We start from the raw sequence: 26,369 nt of genomic DNA, 5'->3' as shown, positions 1-26,369 counted from the left end.
CAGTTCCAAGAGCTTTCAGCTTAAAAAAAAATAATAAAAAAAAAAATCTCTTTCTGACAAGCTAGATGTTTTCTTCTGAGAAGTGTCCATAGTCCACCTGAGTATTAACAGTCCCCCACACAGCCTCACCTCTCTTTCCCTCCATTAAATTCCCCTCCTTCGAGTTCTCACAGTGGCCCTTTATGCTAAAATCACACTGATCCAAAAATGGGAGTTGAGGGAGCCACTCTGAAATAGGCTAAAAAAACTCTACTGTGGTCTGGTCCCTAAAAGCAAAGGACATGTCTTGTAAGCATTTGTGTCTCTGCTAAATAATTTCTGCAGTTCCACATTTAAATTTCCTTTCTAAGTGCTGGAGTCTGTCCTCTCAGAAGCTCAGTAAAATTGGGGTAATCAAGGAGGTGATCAGTTTTCTGAGGGTGCTGTGACCTAGAGGCAGGTCTGATTACATCATTTGTTTTGGGATGAGGCTGAGGAGCTTTATAAAAAGAAGACCTAAAAGGAGGGAGAGAGAGACAGGGAAAAAGAAGGGCATTAAGTCACTAGCAGAAGCTCTTTATATGTGCTTTCTGCAGTTTACCAGATATTTACAAGGGAGTCTCTTCAGAGTACAGAGAAATCTGTGACCTGTTGGAATATTATAAGTCTTTCCTTGAGATGTCAGCCAAGAGCTTCAGTAGAGTCATACTCACTACGGTGCTTATTCTCTTCCTGAAGGTACAACTCTCACTACCAGCGCCGTTGAATGGTAAAGTCTTTTGGCTTTCTATTTTATTGTGACTCTTAACTTTGGGCATCTAAAGTATGCAGAAAATTAAGGCTTTAAAAATTACTATTTCAGTAGCATGCTCTAACATGTATATTATTGCACTCTGCAGTTTGGAGTTAGCATCCTTATTTTATATATCAGAACACCTGTTCTGAGAAATTAAAGAAAAAATAGATCTGTCTTCTGATTTTGTTTGTGTTACAGACTTTTTGCGTGCTCAGTATGCCTTACTTTGTGATCTTTTTGTTTCTCATAAAATGAAGTGGAGACTGGTCTTTCCCTGACTTAGTGGAAGCGTGGCATCTTTCCCTCTGCCCCATTTATTTTTAAACCAGACAAAAAGAAAGCAATCCCTGTCAAGTGCCCCATTTCTCACATACTAGACTTCATTGTCTTATATTTAAACAGACCAGGAGGTCAGTGCTCCTTGCTCTCTTTTTAGGAGTTAATTTTCATCCATTCAAGCTGATTATAATCCCCCTAGTGTAATTATAGGATATGAGGGAGAATCATAATATAGGGCTGTGTGAGAGGACTTACTCAGCACGTATATTCATGAAAGGAAAACCCTGAAGGCTCAAATGTAATCCAGAGCAGTCAGGATTTTACAGAACTCTGCCAGGAGAAGCATTTTTCCAGGTTTTCAGCATGAGCTACTCAGGAGGGAATTTCAAACTTTTCAGGTCAGCTTGTTATTTCAGGCATATTTCCTCTGAAAAAAATAAAATAAAATAAAATGCTATATTCTTTAGCAGAATCTCCCATTTGAAGGGCATAGGTTTCTGGAGCTTGGTGCTTTCCAGAATGATGCCTCTGACAATAGAGAAGGCTTCTCTGCCATGCATGGGCATGTAACAGTTACTATTCAGCAGCACTCATCCCAGCACAAACAAAGCGGCAGGAGAGTCCCCACAGGTACGGAGCTGTTTATAGTTAGTACCCTTCTAGATGTGAATCAGACTTCTGTCCAAATTTGGGAGACTGTGTGACATTCTGCCTCATTCTAATTTTATTATCAACCTTGCTCACAGTCTAAGGCTGGCAGCAAATTCCTTTTGCAGCTCTGACATGTTCATTCAGACAAAACCAAAGATTCTGCCCTCTGGGATCTGTTCATCTCCTGATCTAAGTTAGATGAAGTAAATGCAACATGTTCCTTAGCCTTACCTATAGTAGTTGCTATTATTGTGCTCATCAGTAAAGGCAAAATTTAGTGGATTACAGATCAAAGACACTCACAGGCTGAGGAAAATTCCACTTGGCAAAAGATTTAAAGCTTTTATTTATTTTATTTTGCATAAAACCCCAAAATATCAAATATCTTTGGAATGTATTGTTTAAGGTTGTTCTAGACTATAATATATATATATGGAGAGAAAGAGTTTTGATATTTCAAACACATTTTAGTGTGAAATAGTAGCAGGAGTGGAGACTAGCTATTTTAGTTAAACTGATATTTATTCAAACCCTGCTCAGATGAAGATGTGGGGATTTCTAAAATGTGTTGACAGTTGGTTACTATCTTTATGCAAGTGGTGCCTATACAACTTGCTGACCACAGGACACAAGGACCCCCCAAAAACCTAGGTAAGAGGTAATCCCGTGCAGACATAAGGGGAGAAGAGAATGAGGTTTCTCATGCTGTAATCTAAGACAGGGCACGAATTCTCCTCCACAAGGAACCTAGGGACTTCAGCCAGGATGATTACACAGACCTCATTTTGAAAATTCCAGCGTAAAAGAGCAAGCCCAATGGTCTGACAAACTGGAACCACAGAGCTCAGTGCTTCCAGCACACATTGATACAAAAGAGCTATGAGCAGCTGTTTTGCACATCCCAACAAATTAATCCCAAACATTTCACACCACGTTCTTTAGCGAAGAGCTCTGTCTGTGAGTACACTGCAGAGTACAACAAATGCAAGCAAGATTCACGTACTGAGCAGACGTGCATCTAAGAATAAATATTTGCCTGCCTGCGTGTGCACAGACACACACAAGCGCACTGAGTGTTTGCAAAACTCATAATTCAGAACTGTTTATGAAGCAGAAATAAAGTTACATTTTCAGTGAGTAAGGATCTGCATTGCCTGATAACCACAATTGTTCAGGTCTGTCAGCACAAGCTCCTGTAATTACATAGCAAGCTGAATGACCGTAAGGAGGTTTCAGGACAAAAAATAGAATAAAATTTAAAAGAGCATTTAAATAAGTGAAATTTTCACATTTCAAAAGGCATGCAAAGACACTGTTCCAAGTTCAGCTCCTTAAGCAGTGGAGGAGTATTGATCATTGATCACTCACTGGAAATCCCAGGATCTCCTGAGTTATGTTGTTTCATTTATCATATCCCCTTTTTTCAAAGTCCATCTATTTCCTGTATGTTTCTGTTGGCAAATCCCAGAGCAGCTGTGCAGAAAGGACTGTGGACTGTCCATGATATCTCAGTGCAGCACCTGGCAAACCCCTGATGTCTTTCAAATTTCTCAGCTAGGCATATGGGGGTTTGATGATAACTACCCATCACTTATATTGCTTGTATACCTAACCAGAAGAAAAAAAAAAAAAAAAAAAAACAAAACAAAACAAAACAAAACAAAAAACCAGGGATGCCTACATATAGTCTGTGGCTATTCAAAAAAGAAAAAAGTGACAAGAGTTTGGGTCCAGGATTCATGTGACTACAAGAAAGTTAAACGCTATGGGTAGGATCACAGGAATAATTCTAGTCACAATTTCGGTGAGTTGGGTTCATAACCTTTGAAAAATTTTATTTTTTGCTCAACATCTGGAACTAGAAAAACATATAAAAGTACTGCATATTTCAGTACATGGGTTTAAGTGGCAATTTCTTTCTTCAATTAACAGAGTAACCCCAATTTCAAATATTCACACTAATGTTTTGTTTGTTTTTCAACAGGGTCAAAATGGTCTTATATTGGTAAGTACTAACTAATTTGTGCATGCTAAGTCATGGGTATGTTCCCTATTTTAAGGAGAACGTGCCGAATTTATTCTGGTGAGAACCTACTAGGTTCACTATCTTTACCCAGGTTTGGATCTGCCTTATCCGTCCATCAGGCTTAGAATTTGGGTGATCGAGAGTTAGTTACCGGTTTCTGCGTTGTCTTGCTGAATGACAGGAATCTCAGCAGGCTAAGACAGGCCAGGCAACTGCAGAGGTTGCCCAGAGCCCTCTGTTTCCCCACCTGCCACAGAGCAGCAGCACATTTCAGCCCAGCTCTGCAAAGAGTGTACCTCTCCCTGCCCTCAAGTGAATAAAGTAGAATAAATAATATTCAGGAAAGCATTGCTGGTTTGTACACTAGTCCTTTAAGTCAGATACTAAGCCTGAAGGGTCTGATGGCTGCTCAGGAAGAATTTCCTAGAGATTTAAGAGAACAAATCCTCTGACCAGTATTTCCCCATTCAGTGCTGTGTTTTATACACCACATGCCCACAGAGAAGCTTTTGGTGCTGCCCAAAGACAACCCCAAGATTTAATTTGCTGTTTCCAACTACTCCCTTTGGCTGTGCTCCAGTTTACCTGACTCATTTCACATAAGCAAAGCAAAAATTGTCAGCTGCACGTCTACAGGTATTAATCTAATCGCTAGTACATGAACATAGATTTCACATTCTCATTTAGCAAAAAGGCTTAGCATACTTTGAATAACAAATGCCTGGGTTTTCCACCTTGCCAGCAGCAAGCAGAGGAAACTAGCCCTGCCAGTTAGTAGGGAAATCAACACTTTTACTACCAGCAAAGTAGTTCTGTCCTTCTTCCCAGGGTAATGCAGGTTTAAATTAGATACTTCTCCCTTTCTGGGAAATTTTGGTACCAGTATATTTTTCAGAGTATGTTATTCTCAGTGTCCAAATTCATGAGTTCATGCTAAGCACTTCCACGTTGCAGTTTGATTTCTCACATGTACTGCAGGATAGAGAGATGGTTCACAACAGAGGTTTTTATGTTTTTCCTTCAACTACTGCTTTTTAAATCTATGTAAAAAAACATATAACAGCAACTTCAAAAAATCAAACTGCAATTTAAATGTACAGAATTCTTCTTTTCATATATCGGGAAAAAAAAACAGAGGTAGAACATTGCTCTGCACAGAGAAAAATACACTGCAGTCAAAGCCAGAAAGAAGCCTCTCCTTCATACTCTCCCACTGACCTTTTTTTTTTATGGCAGCCTTCACCTTCCACTATTTACTTTTATCCTTGCAATACTTTGCAATGCCTCCCACTAAAATTAAGCCAACAGGAACAGAAAGGAAGTCAAGCCACTACAGTCAGTGCAAGCTGATCTCAAGATGAGTGTCAAGGTACAAGGTAAAGGGCAGAGGAGAAATTCAGGTGCCAACTTCTAGAATTAGAGAGCTGAGCTTCAATTCTTTGGATTCTGGCTTTCTCCCTTAATATTAGCAGAGTGGAATGAAATCAAAGAACCATAATCACTCCTTAGGAGTGCACAAGCAGCTAGAAGGGAGGAAACTAGTTTTACAGTGAAGTTTTAAAGAATAGTATCAGTGGAATTACTAATGTGCTTTAGCATGGGAACAGACAACCTCATGCTACAACACAGACACAAGAACTGTTGTTAACAGACATTAGGCTAATTAAACTTACAAACTCTTTGGTTTTATTGTTGCCAAATATTCCAACTTAAATTCATTGAGGTGCTGAAAACCTGTGCTAAGACACGTCCCTCTTCCCTTGAGAAATGCCAGTGTTTGTGAATGCAGTAGAACATTCACAGATTTTCTCATATAGCACTTGAATGGAGGACTAGCAGAGACAGCTACAGCTCTTGGCAATCCCTTTACCTCACAAGCTTCCCTCTAGACACGCATGTGGAAGATCTGCACATACTGGCTATGTACAGAATGGTATGACTGAGCTCTGCCTGCGCTTTGAGTGAAATGGAAACCATGTGGTCATGTTACTGCGGCACTGAGCCCAGATTCTCAGCCTTCACTCAGCCCTGGGCCAACTGCAGCTGTACAGCTTCCAGCTGGCAGAAAACGGGCAGAGTGCTTTGCATGGCTGCAATATAGCAAAGACATTCCCCGTGTTACTGACCCAATGCATTTTACTACCTAATTCACTACAGATTATGAGAACTTGGATCTCCCATGAGAAGCTTGAGCATCACAGCAAAAACCCTGCTGGTAACACTGGTGTCTCATAGACCCATTTTCTTCTTTTTTCTGGTCAGCTAACATGCAAATCCCACAAGCACTGTTGTCCCTAAAGGATCATCTGTCCTGCATCACTTACCAGCACTAGGGCTGTGGAGCTGGCTAAAGGCTTAAGCATGCAGAAAGCTAGCAGTTGTCAAAGGGTATGATAAAATGGATACTTGCAGTGTGGGTACTGAGGGTATTTCACCCAGCTCACTGTGGAGCTCACTGTGTAAGTCCAGAGACTTACTACTATTTTATTTACAGGCATCTTTTATAAAATAGCCATGAGGACATGGCGAGGCTCAGGGTAATTTACAGTGTGGTAAGGGAACATGGCCCTGGAAATGTAAAAGGAGGCAGTGCACAAGCTGGATTTGAACAACCTGAGCATGCAAGTATCCTACAGCAGAGAGCACTCATAGCTGCACCAGGAGCAGTGGGAGCAAGAGGGGTCATACTTCTACCCATACCGACAACTCCATACTTTAATTTGCTCACTTCAAGAGCTACATGCTAGCATTAGTTGGATTGGACAGGCCCATGGCACTATTACCACTCTGCTGGCACAGTGCTGACAAGATCCTCAGGGCAGCAAACATCATCTGAGGTGCCTGGGTCTTCCCCTTGGTCGTAATTGTTGTCACAAAAGTGGGAAATTGAATACTAAGGTATGTTTGCAATGCTTTTTATGTTAATACCTTATGAAACTTGTCATACAGGCCAATCTTACCGCATCCACATACTCTTCTTTATTCAGTAGTGATCAGAACCTCTATAAACACAGTGATTTCCACTGAATTTTTCCAAATATGCTGGCACAGAGCAAGGAAAATATATTTCACAATCAAACATTAATTTTCAACAGAGCTGGCTGAGAAATGTCTTCCAGCTGTGGGGTTTATCTACCATGGAAATCACAATTTCATCTATGCAAAACCAAGCTACAGTGAGCTCAGCTCTTTAAGACAGGAGTTTTGAAGCACTAAAATTAGAAAGACCGTGTGACAAAAAGGCAGAATTTCTAAAACAAATGGTTTTGTACCAAAAAAAAAGTTTTGTTTTCTTTTTAATTGAGCAGAAGTATGAAACAAGCAAAAACTGCTGAAGCTTAGAGGCCTGTAGGTAGATTTGCAGATTTATGGCAAGGAAAGGGTAACAGCTAGTAAAGATTAAGGTACATAAAGACTGCAGTATCTACAGAATTTTATAGCAAAGACTGTTTCCCTTCTGAACTGCTAATGTTGGTGTGGAAATTCCCATACACCGCTGCCAATTATTAAAGGCATTTGATTCATCCAAACATAGTACAGAAAATGCAGTTGGTACTTCACGATGTGGTTTCCACTGGCTGGGACTAGGGTTCTATGTTATGCATAAATTAAAAACCAATTTAAAATTATTAATTTAATTACCAAGTCTCCAAAATTATGTTTTGTATTATATTAAAGTCTTCTTGGATACCCACTACCTTATCAATGCACAGAAAAACCAAGCCTTTTAAAAGCACTGGAGTCTAATTACAATAAAGGCTTCTCCCAATTTTTTCTGACATTGCTGTAGTTTTAGTTTTCTGGAAAGTGTTAGATTTCAGTGTCATTGTCTGGCACGTCAAGTTTCAACCTCAAGAAACTATCATTTCACAGTATGTTCTGATATATACATTACTGGGAAATATCCTTGAGTATATATATCCCATAGTATGGAATCTATGTTCATCTTGATGGATCAGTGAACTGCCAAAACACATCTAAAGGACAGTATCCAGTTTTCTGTAGTGTCAGCATAACATTTATTAGCTTTTAAAAAGATTTGCAAATAACTTTAAGATAATATCACACAGATCAAAGAGGAAAGAAATTAAAGTGATTGGCAGTGGAGTCAAAGATCTAAGTTACAGCAACATCAAAGCCTATTTATACTGAAAAGTACCGACTGAGTCTGAGTATCCACACTGCAAAAAACATCATGTGCTAACCTATGCCTTGATTAAAGAGCTCTAAGGAGGAAGTAAGTCATTCTTTGAGCACCAGAACTTCAGATTCACCTCCACTATCAATATCCTTGGAAGCATCTCTTTTATGTTAAAAAAAAAAAAGACAGTTGATTTTCCCTCAGAGAAGATCTGAACTTGTTTTACCACTGATGACCTGATCTAACATTAGATTCTGGCATCCACATTTCAGGGAAGATATTAACATATTGGAGAGGCTTCAAAAAAGTAACAATAAATATTCCAGGTTTGGAAAAGAAGCCCTCTAACAAAATAGATAAACAAATAAATAAATAGTCAAGGAACTATTTAGTTAAGAGAAGAGAGAACCTATGTCCTCTATGTTATAAGTACTTCCATGATGAACACAAGTATACTAACAAAAGGCTCTTCAATTTCTAAAAGAAGTCAAAGCTAGACAAACGCACAGTGACAAGCAAGCTGCCAGGGAGAGTTAATGTCCATTGGGCATTAATGAATTATCTTTACCTGCAATGTTTCAAGAAAGACTGTCCTTCTCTTTCTGAAAGATATAGCCTCATTAAAGTAGTAATTAATCCAAGGAGATCCAATAGCCTGTCTTACACAGGTCAGGCTGGGTGATCCCCAAAGATCTTCCTGCCTTAGAAAGAATTGCAATAAATCTTCAGTATTAGGGAGCAACGCAAATTGTGAGTACATCTTCTGGAATTGAAATCCAAACAGTCCCAGCTTACAGTTTGTGAACAGCTGGTACTATTAATAAGCAATTAAATAAAAGGTACAACTAAGAATCTCTTGATATTATCAATTCCTTGTAGAAATTGCCTAGGGCAAAAAGCTGTGATGAAAGAAGTTTTGCAGGAGTTTGAACGAGTTATTACAGGTCAAATTACCGCAACACTTTCAATTTTTGCAAGTTAGCTTCTTACTGTGGATTATGCAGTATTGCTAGATAGAGCTTGGCAGTTTGTATGATAAGGAAAAGTTCATAGAAGTCCAGTTTTCTGTGTATTGGAAAGTATGCAAACCTCCCTCTGCAAACATGAAGTCACTTTCAGAAATTCTCTTCAGAAAACAGGAATTGACACATTAGCATGCATATGCCTGTAACTTTTATAGGGAAAATTCATTCATGTCAGTAAATAATCTTAATGCTGTCATAGATACATACTCTACTTGTCATTCTTCTAGACTTTGAAGGGAAACAATTCCAGCATTAGAGGGTCCGAGGCACCATGGCTGGCTATGATGGCCTTGCCTGTAGGTTTAATCTGGGGTGCTACCACACTTGCAGCTCTCCACTGGTGCAGTGTTACATAAAATGGTAGTCGAGGATGTCAAAAATCAAGATTAAAGTCTCTCTACATGAGACTTTTACTGGTACTTCCTCTGCCAGCAAATGCATCGCTATGGTTATTTGTCCCTTTTCTATCAAGTGGCATACTGGAAACATTGAATTGAGAAAAGTTAAAGAAAAAAAGAGTCTTCAAAATTCAGCAAAAGCTCCTTTTCTAAGTGTTGGATCAGAGCTGAATCAGGAGTGGAGTGAGGGGGGATAATAACTGGATAGCTAAGGCTTGACAAATATGCCTCTTTGTTAACTTACACAGGTCCTGATGGAGAGAAGGCCTGGCCGAAGAAATATCCATTCTGTGGGGGAGTATTTCAATCACCGATAGATTTTCACAGAGATATTCTCCAGTACGATTCTAATCTCTCACCTTTAGAATTCATAGGCTATAATGTGCCCTCCACCGACCGGTTTACACTGACCAATAATGGTCATTCAGGTAAGGGATCCCAATGACAGTCAGCAATTATGAAGCAAAGAGTTGCTGGAGTTTGTAATTTTTAACTTCATGGATAAACTACTTTGATTATCAGTTGAAATTAAGCTGTGATTATGAAACCTTCTAATCAGAAACACAAATCCAGAGAACAGGTTAAGGGAACTTGCAAATATACTAGATTTGCTATAAGCAGAATCAAAAAACTGTGGTTTTTTCAATCAACTCTAGGCACGTCAAAATTAATTTCATGCTTTTGAAAGCTTTAATTCCTACTTTGGTTGAAGTGCTCCAAAACAGACTTTGTGATTCTATTAGAAAGAGATAAACTGATAAAATATGGGTGCAACGGGTCTTTGATATTCTAATCAAAGCAGCTTAGTTGAGTTACATGAAAAAAAAGCACCATTCTGTTCCTCTGACTTGAGGTAGAAACTTCCTTTAGTGTAGGATAAGAAAAATAGATTAGAAGACTGAAAAATAATTAGAAAAAGTTTACAAACATGCCTTGCACCACAGTAGTAAAAGCGTCTGTATAGGAGGTAAAAGCAGAGAAGAGACAGTCTCATCAAGGTCTGCAATATCTACCATATCAACACAGTATTTCATGTCATGTCAATATGACCAAGTATAAGGGCCTTCTTTATATCCTCCCCTATTGGGTAAGTATCAAAAGAACCTGTATTAAAAAAGGCCTCTGCCTCAGCTCTTCTCTGGCATGCTTTGTTAAAAGATGCTTGAAGTGCACGCTTCTCTTTTTCCTCATTCTTTCAGTGGGGTGAACCTGCTCTGTACAACATCATATGCCTATTCTCCATGTAAGGACCAATCCCCTAGGGCATAGGTCACTTTTTCCCCCTGAATAGTTTCTCCCACTAGAAACCAAGTCTAAAGCAGCTTGTTTTAGACTAGGAATGGCTGGAACACACTTTCCTTGCAAACCTTTTTTTAAGAAACTTTCTTGGCCCTGAATGAAAGATTGTACTGGCACAGTGGAATGTATTAGGCCAATCTAAATGATCAATAGATAGACAAGAAAACGTTATCATTGTGTATTTTAACAGTGCCAGAGAGCAGGTAGAGACAAGAGAGCAGGTACAGACAAAAGAGGAACACTGGCAGCCTGTCCCTCATCTAAGAGTGACACAGTAAAATGCAAGTTCCTAGTACTGCCTATGCCATCAAGATTTTCAGAACTAGGCCCGAAAACAAGTCTAATCACCGCCTAATAAAAGTCAAGACAAAAAAATAAAATAAAATAAAATAAAATAAAATAAAATAAAATAAAATAAAATAAAATAAAATAAAATAAAATAAAATAAAATAAAATAAAATAAAATAAAACCCCCTCTCAGTAAACTCATCTTCCTAAAACAGGAATTGATTCTAAGGTAAGCGCTCTCCTAGAAGGCAGGGGACACATGACCCTCGCTCTCTAGAAACTTCACTCAGATACAAACCTTAATTGCTGTGAGTAATGAAAAATTAGTTCTTTGTTAGAGTGTCCATTACACCATCTGCTGTTACCTTCTCTTCTGGCTAGAGAAGAAATCAGTAGAATACTTAGTATTGTCCTATCAGTCATTTCTACACAAAATTAATCTGTTTCACTGCCAGCCAATCCAGATACAATTACCTACTTCAGCTAGACTGAAAACAGCAGACCTCAAGAAAAGCTTTCTAGCTAGCAGGAAAATACATAGGTTTGCAGCTGCTCCTTCATTAAGGTTTTGAGCCTTGTTTTCCCTGAAAAACACACCTGGGATGTTTCAGAGAAACTGCATTCACATTGAAAAACAAGAAAATTGCTTTGCAATTGATCTTTTCTTTATACAAACCATTGCTTTATGAAGTACCAAACTTCTCAACTAAACAATGACAACAAAGAACATCTCCATTTCTTCTCTACTCTAATTCTACACAAGAAATAACCCAGGTTGTGTTCCACACGGGACAGCATTAGCAAGCAGAAAGAAGGTTTGTTATTCAGCATGCCAAAGCCTCGCTTCACCACGTTGAGAGAGGAAATGCTAATTATTTACGTCTATAATCACCTTGCTGCTTGGCAACAATACTCTGGGTTTGACTGGGGAAGGGGAAGGGAGGGAGAGGTAGTAGTTTGTTTGTTTTTGCCACATGCTCCTGAGGGAACATCAATAGGCAGAGGAGTTCAATATAACAACAGTTTAAAGGTATCATGAGCAATTTTAATTTATTAAGCCATTTTTAACCTCCATATGAGGACTGAAACAAGGCACATGAGCCTAAGTTTTGCTTCAATAACTTCCTTTTTAATAAAGATGAAATAATTTTGCATTTGAAGAAGGAAGGAGGAGAAAGATCTCTATTAACAACAATTTTCACAGTCAACTCCTTTAGTTCAAGAAAATGGGAAAACGGAATATTCTAAATTTTCCTAAATTGCCTAGAAAGGATTAAAGACAACTTAAGTGTTTAGTTCCTACCTACAGCCTGAGGTGGATTCAGAGTTAAGAATCTAATAGTTATTCTGCTTCATTCATTCTCTATGTAATATGTTTAGACATAGTAGTTTTACTTGCCCTGTGCTTAAGAGCTGTGTTATCGTTTCATCCCATCTGGTTTTGATCTGCTTACAGTGAAAATGTATCTGTCGCCTACTATGCACCTCAGAAATCTCCCTTTTGAATACACTGCATCTCAACTTCACCTACACTGGGGAAACAGAAACAAGTCAGAAGGCTCAGAGCACACAGTCAGTGGGAAGCATTTTGCAGCAGAGGTAAGACAAGCTGAACTCAGGGAAAGAAACAAAGCTGTGTAAGTCCCACTGTTTTAGTTTCTTCACCTGTGGTATTACAGTGTTCTTACGCTGTTTCTCTACCTTTGGTATATGACTGGAAAAGGCTGAAAGGTTTTGATTCAAGAATTTATGGTCTAGGTGTATAGTAAAATGTTATGCGTACATGCAAGTAAGATAGGCTTCCATGAACTCTCATAAATATGCCACAAGTCAAGGAATTATATTCTAAACTGAGGACTAGCACTGGGTTTCCTAAATAATTTCAAGCAAATTGTTGCATATTTGACACCTAGGTTCTTCTCTGTAAAACATATATCTTTTGGCCGTACAACGCTGCTTGGCTTGGTTTAAACAACATTTTGAAATGTTCTTCCTCTAACTTAACTCACCTTCTTCAATCTGGTGAAGAACTATTTATTATCTTTCCTCATACTAAATTATGGATTTGGGAATAGATTTTGAAAAGCAGTACCAGTTGGATATTTACCTCAAAATGATTAAATTAAACACTACTTTTTCAGAAAAAAAATTACTAGTGCTAGTACTAACAACCAGGATGCCTTGAAGACAAAGCAATCGATCTTCCCTCCCCACCCCCCCAGTCATGTAGACAGGATGGGTAATAGCCAAAGAGGGTCTGAGAGTGGGAGCTCTGGAAATTTTGCTTTTCTCTATTAAAGATCTTAACACTATACCCAGAAACCACTGAAGAATGCCATCGTAATGTCTTAGCCTGAGATGGCTGCACTGGTCTTTTTCGATTGTAAAATAACTATGTTACCATGCCCCACACATTGTCATAACATTGTCTCTCCTTCTTTGTAGCTGCATATTGTACATTATAACTCTGAGAAATATCCAGATGTAACAGCAGCAATGGACAAAGCAGATGGGCTGGCAGTTTTGGCCATCCTTCTTGAGGTAGGATACAAGGTGGTGGGTTTTTATTTTTTAACAAGCTTTCAGTCATTAAGTCGCCAGAGAACTTTAAAGTAAAAAAATTAGCTAGATTATTTAACAGCTTTGCAGCTGGATAGATGTTCCTCTTTTTCTGTTTGGGGGGGGGGGGGGGGGGGGGGGCGGAGAGGAGGCAGATTCCGTTAGCACATAGATAATAGGTACAAATTTTAAGAAAAGAGGAATTGTGACAATTCTAAATGCTTTCCAGTAAATTAACTTCAGATGTTGAAGCCATTTTTGCATTCATTTACAAACTATGAATTATTAGAGATTATCAAACAATAGACAACTGTGAATTTCAAACCTACTTACTCAAAAAAACTGCCTAGTGTAGCATGCAACAGTTTTAGCTCCGCAGAGGGGCACAGGAAGACACAACCCTGGCTTTGGCAAGTACGTGGAATTAGGATGTGACTATCGTTTTCAGGATGCAAGCTTCCTAGATTCTTTGAATCACGGATTACAGTAGCAACACAAAATTATAAACAAGCAAATCCAGTGTCTTTTTTAAGATGACAGGACAAGTTTCCAATTTTCCACTCTAAAGCTCCACAAATAGGAAATTAAAGGTAATAATGATCTTAAGGGAAATTTTTGACAAGCTTGTACATTTTTAATTCTCTATTGTCTTGATAATTACAAGTCTTAATTATAAGAATTAACTATAAAGATGATTTTTAAATGTGTGGATTTTCTCCAGCACAAAAAACATTTTACTCAAAGCCTGAAAATACCCACGTTTTCACACTTCCATTGAAAAAAGTGGAAACATTCTAGTTAGCAGACAAAGCTCTAATTCTAATGAATGTTACCCAAGCTCACTTCCTAGCAGTTCTGACTTTGAAAATAATATAGTGTTGAATTTCAGTTCATTTGGAAGTTGCAGCTGTGAAAAGCGAAAAGTTTCTGAGAACTTCATATTATACTGGGGATTCTGTTTGTTTGTTTTCCTTTTCCTAAGTCACGACTTACGAAAAGTATTTAAAAGTATTTAAAATCAAATAAGGGAATGTTGTTAATTCTGCAGATTAGGTCTCTGAAAAATGTTCAGGCAGCTGGTGGCTTTTACAGTTGATCTAAGGACACCAGTTCACTATGTGTGCTTGTCAGAGGAGTTGCTAAGTACCAAAGAATTCATAAAAAAGGCACTGATTATTAGACGAAAAAGCTGCTGGGAGCAGTTGAAAAACACAGTCTTGCTTGACAGTTGAGTTACTGTCCTTGCCAGTGGCCCTGCAGTACCAACACTGTCATTCTTTATCTTCTTGGCCTGTGAGGAGCAGCAGACTAAAAAACGTTTGTGAGTGGAAAAATGTGGCTTTGACTAGAAACCAGCAGATGATCTGAGAAGCCTGTCAGTTGAGAATTTCTGTCTACAATGTTTTCAAAGGAAATGGTTACTCTTCCTTTGCGCTGCACACTGAACAGGCAATCATGTCTTTCAAGAGCACACTAGAGGTCTACACTGTAGTTATTAAGGCATGAGCTTAACAGAGCAGCTTTAATAGCCACTGAGAGACTACAAGCATTATTAGTAAAAAGAGTAATTCTAGTAAATGAATATCCAGGCATTGTACACGCTTCCCTTACGCAAGAATTCTTCAAATACTGCTAGCTGCTGTGTGCAGAAGCAAAGATTAATATTCAGACCACCATGATTTGCACAGCTGTTAACCGTCTTCTCATTACAGATTGGACCCTTCAACCCATCATATGAAAAGATCTTCAGGCACTTCCAGAACGTGAAATACAAAGGTGAGTGGCTATATTGAATTGAGATATCAGATCACTCTGAGAGGGACATAATCAGCTGAAAAAACAGACCAGGAATCCCAGGCAAACCAGTCATAAACTATCTGACTTAAAAAAAATAAATTCAATGCATTTCTCTGAAGAGAGTATGGCTAGCATGATACACGCATCCATTACACCATGTGAGCCTTACTTTCTGCACATGGTGTTGTTTGGTTAACATGGCCACAGGTCATGTTACAAAATTCTGATTTGGTATCCAAGATGATTTGTATATAGGAAACCTAAGAAACTATTTCCTATTTAAACTGGAATCATCTCAATTAAAATGGATTCTTTTCTTAGTGACATGACTGAAAGCACTCTGCTTATTGAAAAGCAAAATTGCTTCACTGGAGGCAGTCCACACAGCAATGATTCAGCATTTAATACAAATCCTCTATTTTAGATCAGATGGTCCAAGTCCCTGGTTTCAATATTCAAGAACTGCTTCCTGACAGACCAGACGAGTACTATCGCTATGAAGGATCCCTGACAACTCCTCCTTGCTACCCTAGTGTTCTCTGGACAGTCTTCCGACACCCTGTTAAAATTTCACAAGAGCAGGCAAGTTTAAATACAACGTGTATTTTCCTGATTGATGTTTGCTAGGACACAGTAATGCATATTTTAATATCCTGGATTTCTTACTTTCCTATAAAAACTGGAAAGTGACCATTGCTAAAATCCTTTAGGTGGGAAGCACATCACATCACAGAACTGACTTAAACGAATATCCTATTCTCTGTGTAGCTAGCACATTTTCAGTTGACCAAAATAAATAAATGACAGCCAACTGCTTAGCTATTTCTAACGGTATCAGCTTGAAAAATCACAGTGAAGTAAGATTTATTTCTGTTTTCATTATATACTTGCTCCCTGCCTTGAGTCTTCCCTTGAGTCACTACCAAATCATTTTTGTCAAGGTTTCATGTCTGAACCCTAAACCCTAGACCCTAGGTTTTTCAGTGCTGACTACCTTAGGTATGATAAGTTGGGTAGGTGTTAAGTTTCCAAAAAGCATGTGATGTATTATTTGTCAAGCCTGAACTCCCTGACTTTTCTCCAATTTAACTTTTTTATGCTCACCTAATTAGATTTTTTTTTTCAAGTGGACAGATTTATATAAACTCCAAATTGCTACCTTCCAGTTTACCTGGCTATAAGCACAAGGAAAAACAATGTTAATATCAGATTTAATATGAGATTTAATTACTGTGTCCTCCCTGTGATGAAAGTCCATTCTTAATTTTGTCCACGCAGATAATTTATTTCACAAAGCAAAGAGTTCTTTCATGAAATAACTTTTAATATTGCTTAGGATTTTGACTGTTCTAAGGAGAAGAAGATGCAAAGGGCCACCATGTTTACTCCCATCCAATTTTCCTGTCAGCTAATTACTAAGCAGGAGTTAATTTTATCAGAACATGGGGAAAAAGAAAAAATACAGGTGGGGGCTTCTGGGGTGTCACAGTGTTTACACATCATTCTCTATTTAGCTCACAGGCCATGAAAGACTTTCAAGTATTATTTAATGTATCCTTTTCCCTTTGACTACCTCTACAATTTCAAACACACCCTCTCAGTGAGTTTGATTCCTTTACAGTTACTGGCACTGGAAACAGCCATGTACTGCACAGAGAGTGATGACCCAGAACCCCTGGAAATGGTCGATAACTTCCGCAACGTTCAGGAGTTTCGTGAAAGACTAGTTTTTATTTCTTTCCGTGAAGGTAAGCTGTACAAATGCTTCTATGAAAAGAAACTGCACAGCAACTTGTGTAAAACTGAAATATTGATGTGGTGGTCCCGTTGCCTGAACCACTACAAAAATGTGGGAGTTCCATTCTCCTGTAGTTCACTTTGTTCCCTTTTCTTCCCTTTCTGCATTGTTGCATGGGCAACAATATTTGGAGAGCATATAAAAAGTTTTGTTTCACAACAGGTATCAGACAAGCCAATACCAAGCAACTCTTCTGATCAAAGGGAAGGAGATAAAAGAAGGAAGACGTGTTCAGCCTTGTCATGCTAAGCAGAGCTATTTGCTGTCACTCCAAACACTAAATAGCTCTCTACAGCTGAACGCTTTCAGTCAGCTTAGCTACTTGAGCTGGCCTTGTCTCACGAGTCACATTTGCAGGCTCTCAGTAATATCAGGTCTGTTTTTGTGCAGACAGCAAGTTTAAAAGGAATCACAGCATTGCATTTCTGCGAGACTCTTTGGGGGAAGTTACAGGGAATCAGAAGAGGTCCTTGAGAAACTCAAACTTAGCAAGTAAAAATAACTCATTACACTGTATTGTATGATCTAGTATTACAAGTGAAAAAAATAGCCATCTTACAAAGATGGACTGATTCAAAAGCTTAATTGTGCAGTGTTACAGTATGACAATACACAATATAATATTTATATATGTATTGGAATAATTGTGTGTAACTTAATAATTATGTAAATAAGTATGTTAATCTTTCTGTCCTTGCTACCTAAGCACATTTCTCACATTGATTTCTAATGACTTAGATCTTAGTTTCTCTGTACTTTTACATGAGTAAAAAGCATTTACAGTCCTGAGCAGACTGACCACAAGCCATAACTTCACAATTTAATTATATTCTCTAGCTCAGCACTAGGTCTCTATATTTCATCATCTCCAGAGCAAGAAAGGCTACAACTCCATAACTGTTGCAGCTCCTGACCTTTATTTTATTAACCACTCTATCTGCAGAATACAATACAGTTGATCTTCAAAAAAAGCCTTATGGACCAGGTGTACGAAGGGCAAGCTTAAGTGCTAAAGGCAATGCAGAGTTTTTGGTATGGTTCAGAGATCCAGACTACTTCAGGTTCTCTTAGGCCTCAATTTTGCACACCCTAGAGAAAGCTACTGACTAGAAAAACACCTGTTTTAACTTGCAGCACCGAAGAAGGGACAGTAATTTAAGAAGAGATGGGATATTTCCCAATATTGAGGTGCAGAGAAACAACATAACATATCCTTTTGTTTAATATACAATAAAGGAGATGAAGAAGCTAAATTCAGTCAGTGAAGTCATAACTATGTGACTTCAGACTTTTTATCAAGCACCTTTCAGTTTAGGTTCTCAGTGACCCTACTTGTCTACACAAGTCTTACAGTTTGCAAATAGAGGTCTACAAAAGTGACTTTCCCCAAGGTTTCCATGATGTTAACTACTGAGTGGAATGGAGCCCAAACCGAAACACTAGTGGGTCTGTACCCTGGCAAGCCAGTTTTATTTTTTGGTAACAAAAGAGAAGCCCATGACATCATTTCTGATGTCACATAGAGCCTATCTATGTGTATCATGACTGGAAATATCTCTAGCACAAAAGGTAAAGCAAAATGCATTACATGACGCAAGCATACACAACAGAAATCTCAGAAATAAGTGGCCTCTGCTTTTTTGAAATTCTCTAAGGACAGAAAGTCCTAAACTGCTAGAGCTTTAATTCCCAAAGTTTTGGGGGAAAGGAAAAAACCAACCAACCAAACAAACAAACAAAAAAACACAAAACCAACTAAACTTGCACAATAAGGAACTTACAGTAACTTAATCGAAATGCTGTAATAAGTGAATGCAAAACGTAGACTGAAGCGTCTCAGCCAACAGTGAGTAGGCAGTTTTGGAAACAGCATTCATTTTAACGATCTCAAGATACTAATTTGTTACCAGTATTACTGAATTCCAACAGAAAATAGACATTTTAGAGGCTCCAAAAAGCTGGAAACAGACTTAGCAAACCTGAAATATTTAAGGTAATGCTTTCATTTTACTGGGTAGTGAACACTTAGCTTTACATTTCAAAAACAACTGGATTTAAGAAGACAGATTTAAACATTCCCAAAATCATGAAGGCAAGCTTAACACTGAAGTCAACACATTTACACTGACTCTGGTCAGATGAAAAATCAGGCCATATGCTCTATCATTCCAAGGAATTTATAAAAAGTTAAGATGGCCAATCTTACTTCTAAGGCAAAATTTATAATCCATTTAACAGAAAACTCACTGGGACCTTTGACTACTTTGAGATAGTTAAGGCACTAAGTATCATCCTGTACTATATTTTAAGTTTCTGCAATTAGTCAAAAGATATAAACAGAGGTTTAAGCAATAATTTGAGTGCTATGTTTTGTTTACATTAGGAAAAAGAGGAGCTCCAAAGCCATCTCTATATTAAACTCATAATACTACCATATGGGGGAAAATGTCTTTAAGCATATAAATGGTAGCAGGTTAGATTTTTATCATTCTCAGGCAATCCTGCTGAATGTCTGAATTTAACCTAATTTTAAAACGAGAATTACACCAGTAGTTCTCTGTCTAACCAAAATAGATAAAAAATTGCCAGTAAGTTTACCAAATTATCAATAACCCTTAATAACTCCAAGAGTAAAATACAAACTAGAATTTGTTGCACTAAAAATATTTCGAGTAAACTAAATGATGACTAAATAGTGGAAAAGGGAAAGAGCTAAAGTATGTTGGTCCTTTCTCTGCTTTTCTGGTATGGACAACTAGAAATATTCCTGCTCATATAAGAATACTGCGGGGGAAGAAAAGGTCTATAACTTTCTTCCCAAACCTCAAATCTCAATCACCAGCTATAGAACTAACTGTGTTCAGAATGCCTATTTTAGTGATTCCCTTCAAATCCCTGCTCAAGTCAGACTGTATACAATGATTTTAAGCAGCAGAATCAGGACTTCATAGAATCATAGAGTGGTTTGGGTTGGAAGGGACCTTAAATTTCATCTAGTTCCAACCCCGCCTGCCACAGGCAAGGATACCACCCACTAGATCAGGTTGCCTGGGGCCTCCTCTAACCTTCCCTTGAACACCTCCAGGGATGGGGCGACCACAACTTCACTGGGCAACCTGTTCCAGTGCCTCACCACCCTCTGAGTGAAGAAAATTTTGCAATAAGGCTACCAGGTTTCTGAGACAGTAAAACATCCTCTGCAGTATCTGTCCTAAATTCAAGCACAATTTACTATAGCAATGTCAGTGTAGAAACACTTACTGAAGTAACAGAAGTTCTGGAGTGAGCAGCTACCCCATGTTTAAATATGGAATCCCAGTGATCCAACTTCTACTTTTTCTTTCTTCTCAATTCATCAAGATTCAATACGTGGTGGACTGAGCAAGGGCATAGCGCTGGTTTGCTAATGGCATCTGTGCACCAGTGAGTTTTTGATTCAGACTGGTCAGGCAGAAATGAGAAATGCAGTTTTCAACCTGGGTGTTAAACTGACCATTCAGCACCTGTGTGCTCTCTCTCTGTAAATCACACTAACTCTTAAAGTAAAAGGTACTGAGTTACAATCCATGATCCCAATAACTTAAAATCAGACACTATAATTTTCATACGCTTCACAGAAATAGGGTAAGTATTACTGTATCCATCTATGGGGTCAAATTTGACTCAGATATGACATTCTTAAAATTGCTGCAGTGAACCAGTGCCAAACCCAAGAATAGCATTTGGTTCTTCCTCTACTAAGCTACATTATTCACCTCCCCTGCAGAGGTGATACCGACTATAAAAGCATTTTCAACACATCCTTAAAATTGGCATGACTTACCAGGGTTGAATTGTACGGGTTATTGCCCACCCTGCTGTTCTCACCCAAGAGCCGGTCTCTATGGCTACAGAAGGCATTGCTCAGTGCTACTTTAATAGAAACCCTATTCAGTCTAAGTACATTTAATTACAAAAGCTCATTGACTATCGGTGAACCATAGCAAAATGTTCTATCCATTGCAAAAAAGGTAATCATCATCCCTGTAATCTCACATTCCACCTACTACAGACACAAAAGCTCCCTCACAGGTGCAGCCTCTCACCTAAAAAAAAAAAAAAAAAAAAAGAAAAAAAAAAAGCAGCTTTCCTGCAAAAGCACAATTGAAGTGCACCTGGATGTTGGCTGCAAGTGCCCAGCCTGATGCTGCCAGATGTACCACAGGCAGGAACAGAGAGCACTTGCTGAGAAGGGAAGGCCAAACACTGAACCATGGGCTGGGACAGGCAACTACACACACGTGCGAAAGCAATCCTGTTGTGCATGCTCCAAACGTTGTGCCCCTGCCAAAAAAAAAAACCAACGTGTTCAGAGCAACGTCTCTGCTTTTTCAGTATCAAGTCTCAAGGCTGCAATCTTCATCTGAGCCCAAACGCCACAAGATGGGGCCCTTGAGCTGTGTTTTGTGTCAAGAATGCAAATAACTGAAGTACTAGGTCATCCATGTTTGGATGCCAATACTTAAAATCTAAATTCGTGCTCACTATTAACAAGTACTGCATTTTAAAATGTCTCGACCCTTAAAGGATTAGTCAGCGAAAGTCAAACATGTTTATAATGTATTTTGTCAGCAATCTATTCCGATAAAATTAGCTTCACATACATGCAGCTGAAACTTATTACAATGTTGAAACCTTCCACTGCCCACAAGTTAAGGGGGAACTGGTCTCTAGTGTTGATTTTAGCATTACAACTGAAGTACATTCTAACTGAATTTCCCAAGATGTTTTCATCATACAGAAATATAACACATGAACTTTAACCCTCCTTCTCCTTATCCTCTTTAAATGACAAGGTTTTGTTCCACAATTTTCTATTTGGTGTTATGTTTTGCAGCCCATTTGATGCACATTTACTGTAGCAAAACTCACCTTTTCTAAAATACATTTATTCTTCAGATCCATTAATCGCATTTCTTCTATTCAGTTAGACTTAAAACTAATAAAGCATCCAATGGGATAAATGGCGTAAGGCTAAACTCCATTCTGCTTTCTCAAAAGTCTATTTAATAACAGAAAACTTTTAGATGGAATGCATGAAACCTGCCAGCTTCACTCGGAAAGAGTTCTGATACTGCTTAGATTCAAATAGCCATTTGAAAAAAATATTTAAAAGTGTAAACGAATCATGACAATGCAATTAAGAAAAGAATACTCATCTTCATGATCTTAGGGTAGGCCAAAATAACTAAAAATACTTTCATGGCTAAAATTACATATGGATCAAGAATATCAAGAATTGTATTATAATGTTTAATATCTCAATGCCAATGTGAGATCGCTCATTTTTACGATTTATACTATTTATACTATTATCCTGAATTCATTCTTACCTTCTTAGATGCCTTTATGCAACATTTTCAGTGACAAAGCACATCACTCTTCAGCTGCCCATCTTCAATGGAGTCCTTCTGCTATGAAAAAAAAACAGGCATCAAATCTAGAATCCTTAGTTGCCTGGGTTTAGTTCTTTATTTTTGCTTATGCTGTCGTATACATTATAAACCAGAAACTCTTTGGACTTCATTGCTTCTATGCCTTTGCCCGCATGTTGGTTTTGCGACCTTGGCAGGTGTCTCTAAATTGACAATGATGTAAACTGTGGATTCAGTTGTGAGATTGGGACCTTCTGGTACACATCTATGCAAAATTATCCATTCCATGACTGCAAAGGGACGTAAGCAGACTGTAGGAAATTTGAGGATGCAAAATGAAAATGTTATGACAGATTAAAGACCAACCCTCTGCTGTCAAGTAAATTAAATCAACTGGTTTGTACTGTTTTCCCTCTTCTAGGTGTTGTTTCTGTTGTGATAGCCTGCATTCTGGGAGTTCTCATCATTCTTGCAGTAGCCTGTTGGCTATTCAAAAGGAAAAGGTAAGACGTCCTGCTGCCATATTACAGGAAAAGAAGTCAAACCATTTTTTTGTTCTAATACAAAGAAGCGCTCATGTGCCTGAAACCTAGAACAGTGATAGTTTTTACACTGGTAACATTTGATCTTTTGGAGATATGATCTTTTCCTACAAGCTTTGATTTATTTTTTTTTCATATTACAGTAGGTGTTATTCTTCCTGTATCATATACTCCAAAGTAGTTCTATTTTACTCAGCAAAATGTTTATATCGCTAAGACTCACTTGCTGCAAGTTTTGTGACATAGTGGCCACCTTTCTGCTACTGTAGGAATGGCTGTTTTTTTAATGAAAAACAGCACAATAGTTACTTACTCTAACAGTGCTAATATAAATCCTTAAAAGATACAGGGACAAGAAATAGGAAGTTTTATGAGTACCTGGGAGAGTAACATTACACTTCACACATCACACTTCAGCTACTCCCACAAGCAGTTAGGAAATGAGACTCCATTTCCAGACTAAACAGGACAAGCACATAGGCTAAATAACTGACATACACAGTTTTTCTGTCTTTCCAATTGTCTTTTCTTCTTTTTCTTGTTCTTTTTGCTAGAATTGCTGCTCCTAGTTGCTCCCTGAATCTTTTCATATTTTTCCTGGAACACTAAAAGAAACAAGAAGGGAATAGTTTTAGAGAAAATCTCTCCCAAAGGTCACATTATTTAAGGGGAAGAAATCCACACTGACAAGAGATCATTTAACCAGACTGTTTTGCCACCAAGGCTGAATTCTGGAAAAAAATACTAACATTACAAACTCTTCTACAGCCTGTTTATATCCCTTTGTGTTCAGCACTGACTTTGCCAGACAGAATATGTTCTCCTGAAATACATGTAACAATAAGTTGTTCTGGCATTTGCACACGTAAAGAGAAAAATAATCTCATGCGTGCATAATAGCACATATTAAATATCCAACGGTGCTTTTCCTTCATTGCAATTACAAATATTTAATACATCTGTCTTGTTTTAGTTGCAAAAAGGGAGGAGAAGACAACAGAGAAGTCATCTATACACAAGGAACGCAGAAAGAGGAAGAAGATATCTCCAAACTATGATGCCCTGCTCTGTCACAAATGTCCCTTTTCATTCATAGCACTGACTTATTTTGCATTGGTGGAGCCCACCTCTCATTCTTGGCTAATGACTAGCCTCAAAAGTGTTCTCAAAATGTACCAGCCAAAACTTCTCTGTAGCCCTTTTTCTCTTGTTTTGCAGGGAGATACGATCAGTGAATGTTCCTGAGAGCTTAATTCCTTACCACATTCTTTTCATGTTGGCTGCTTAGTGAGTCTGGGTCTTTTAATTGATTTTACAGTTAATCCTAAACTCCAATTTTATGGTTTGTTTAGCACAGATTTTCCCACAGGTATTCCTACATGAAGACATTCATCAAGGTACAAGCACTCTTCCCTGCTAAATAGATGTATTAGTCTTAGGGTATTCCAAGAACAGCATCATGAATGTTAACAAGATAAAGGGTAATACATATTTGAGATCGGGATTTGAATGAGGCTGACTGCAAATGATGCTAGTACATTCACCAGTGACTCTAACAGTCAGAAACATTACACAAAAAGACAAATGTAAATGCAATGGGATTCACATGGATTATTAATGGGGTTCAAACCCAAGGATCCAGTACTAAAAAACACTTGAGGAACAGCTTGTGTTCCAGATATTATACAACCTCACAAATCTGTCACAAAGGTATCCTGTCTTACTATCCTAATCTTATTTATAGTGTGTATGAATAATGGGGGGAAATAATGTAGTTGCTGCATCTTTTAAGCGAACCACTTCCTATCTGATCATGAAATCTTGATTGATTTTAGAGTATATATTACAAATGCAATTATACAGTCGACAGTTTTGCTGATTTAACTCTCTGAATCTACTAATTTAAGAAGGTAAATAAAAGTATATTTTCAAATTTCATAAGCTAGATGCTTTTGAGTCTCATTATGCATTTTTTTAGAGTGAGAAGCATGCTTCCATTTAAGATGATGTGAAATTTTTATTGACTTCAGAAAGAATAGGGCTTAGCCAGTCTAGCACCAGATGTATACAGAATTCTTCTTGAATTTGACATGTGAAGTGAAGGGTCTGAAACGCTTGTACTTCAGGAGACAGACAGGAAATGATTCAGTACAGGGACATGCCTAAAATAATTCCAGGTCTGAATGCCGTTAAACTCAAATTACTGGGGAAATGCCAAACCGAATTTTACACTTAGATCCATTCTATATTCGTATTTATGTGTTTGCTCAGTAGCACCACATTAAAATCACATTTGTGATTTTAAATAAATTAATAAATAGTTATTGACACGTGTCTTCTCCTTTAAAGATAGTAGAGGGATGCTTATGTTTTGGACTCTTTCCACCCCAAAGAAAGTTTAATGACAAAAGTACGCTGCTTAGTGAAAGGAGAAATAACTTATTAATTCTTACTCTGCATGAAGTTTAGGAGCATACTTTCACAACTAAGTATATTGCATTTTTCAGCATTTTTGCCTCACACAAATAAGCACACAGAGATCATCTTGTTGAAATGTCTGTAATTACTTCAAAAGTAGCATTTGTCTGTGAAAGGGAGTATTACTTACTCTCTACATACAGGTTTCTAAAGACAAGAACAGATAATATTTTAAGATGTTTCTTCAGGTTCTCTTATTTCATTTTTAATCTTCATCTTAGCTAATTACAAATGTTGATCACTGTCTTTTGCATGCAACATCCTTGGCATCTGTTAACAAAAAAAAAAAAAAACAACAACACAAAAAACACAAAACCTCAGCCAAGTAATATACACTGACTGTGAGAAAAACTCCCACATTACCACCACAGAAAACATGTTACACATTAGGCAAAAAGCGTGTCCTTTAGAACTATTTCTTTAGAAAGAACAAACCAAAGAGGGACTATCACAAATCATATTGCTGCTACTCCTACTTTCAAGGTTCTCTAATTCATAGAGTCTTCCTAAGAAATCCATGCTGCTTTGAAAGCACAAGCACACTTGAATTTGTGGATTTGAAGTAACATCGTATTACCAGTTTACACTGCCAGTGGTTCCTGAGCTGAAGCAGTCTTAAACTGCGCTGTCTGGGCTCCGTTAGCTGCTATCATTTAACAAACCTATTAAAGTATATGTTTTAAATATGTTTCAGGACGTTTTTGTCATTCTCACACGGACAACATTTCATGTCTGGAAAATCAAACATGATCACAAAAGCAGGTGTAGTTAACACACCACCACAATAAACTTAAAACAATTCACTCTTTTAAGTGGAAGTATCCATTTTTGAAACTATAATAGCATAAACGAAGCCTAAGTAACTAAGCTAGAAAAAGAAATGAAAGTGTTAGATGCCA

The 26,369-nt window shown here is 37.9% G+C and overlaps 1 protein-coding gene across 1 annotated transcript; it reads left to right on the top strand.

The window, feature by feature from the left end:
- Positions 1-657: 657 nt before the first annotated feature.
- On the top strand, positions 658-24,050 carry CA12 (carbonic anhydrase 12; the record flags this gene model as incomplete). The annotated part of the gene is made up of 10 exons (XM_084293186.1): positions 658-748; positions 3,690-3,710; positions 9,544-9,723; positions 12,339-12,481; positions 13,328-13,423; positions 15,154-15,217; positions 15,663-15,820; positions 16,860-16,986; positions 22,872-22,953; positions 23,966-24,050. 10 exons carry the CDS (start codon positions 658-660, stop codon positions 24,048-24,050), a joined length of 1,047 nt encoding a protein of 348 aa, XP_084149312.1.
- Between the last annotated feature and the right edge of the window lie 2,319 nt (positions 24,051-26,369).

Source organism: Netta rufina, assembly GCF_964035555.1.
Source record: "Netta rufina genome assembly, chromosome: 11".
Taxonomy (NCBI): Eukaryota; Metazoa; Chordata; class Aves; order Anseriformes; family Anatidae; genus Netta; species Netta rufina.
This window is presented reverse-complemented; position numbering and strand designations above follow the sequence as displayed.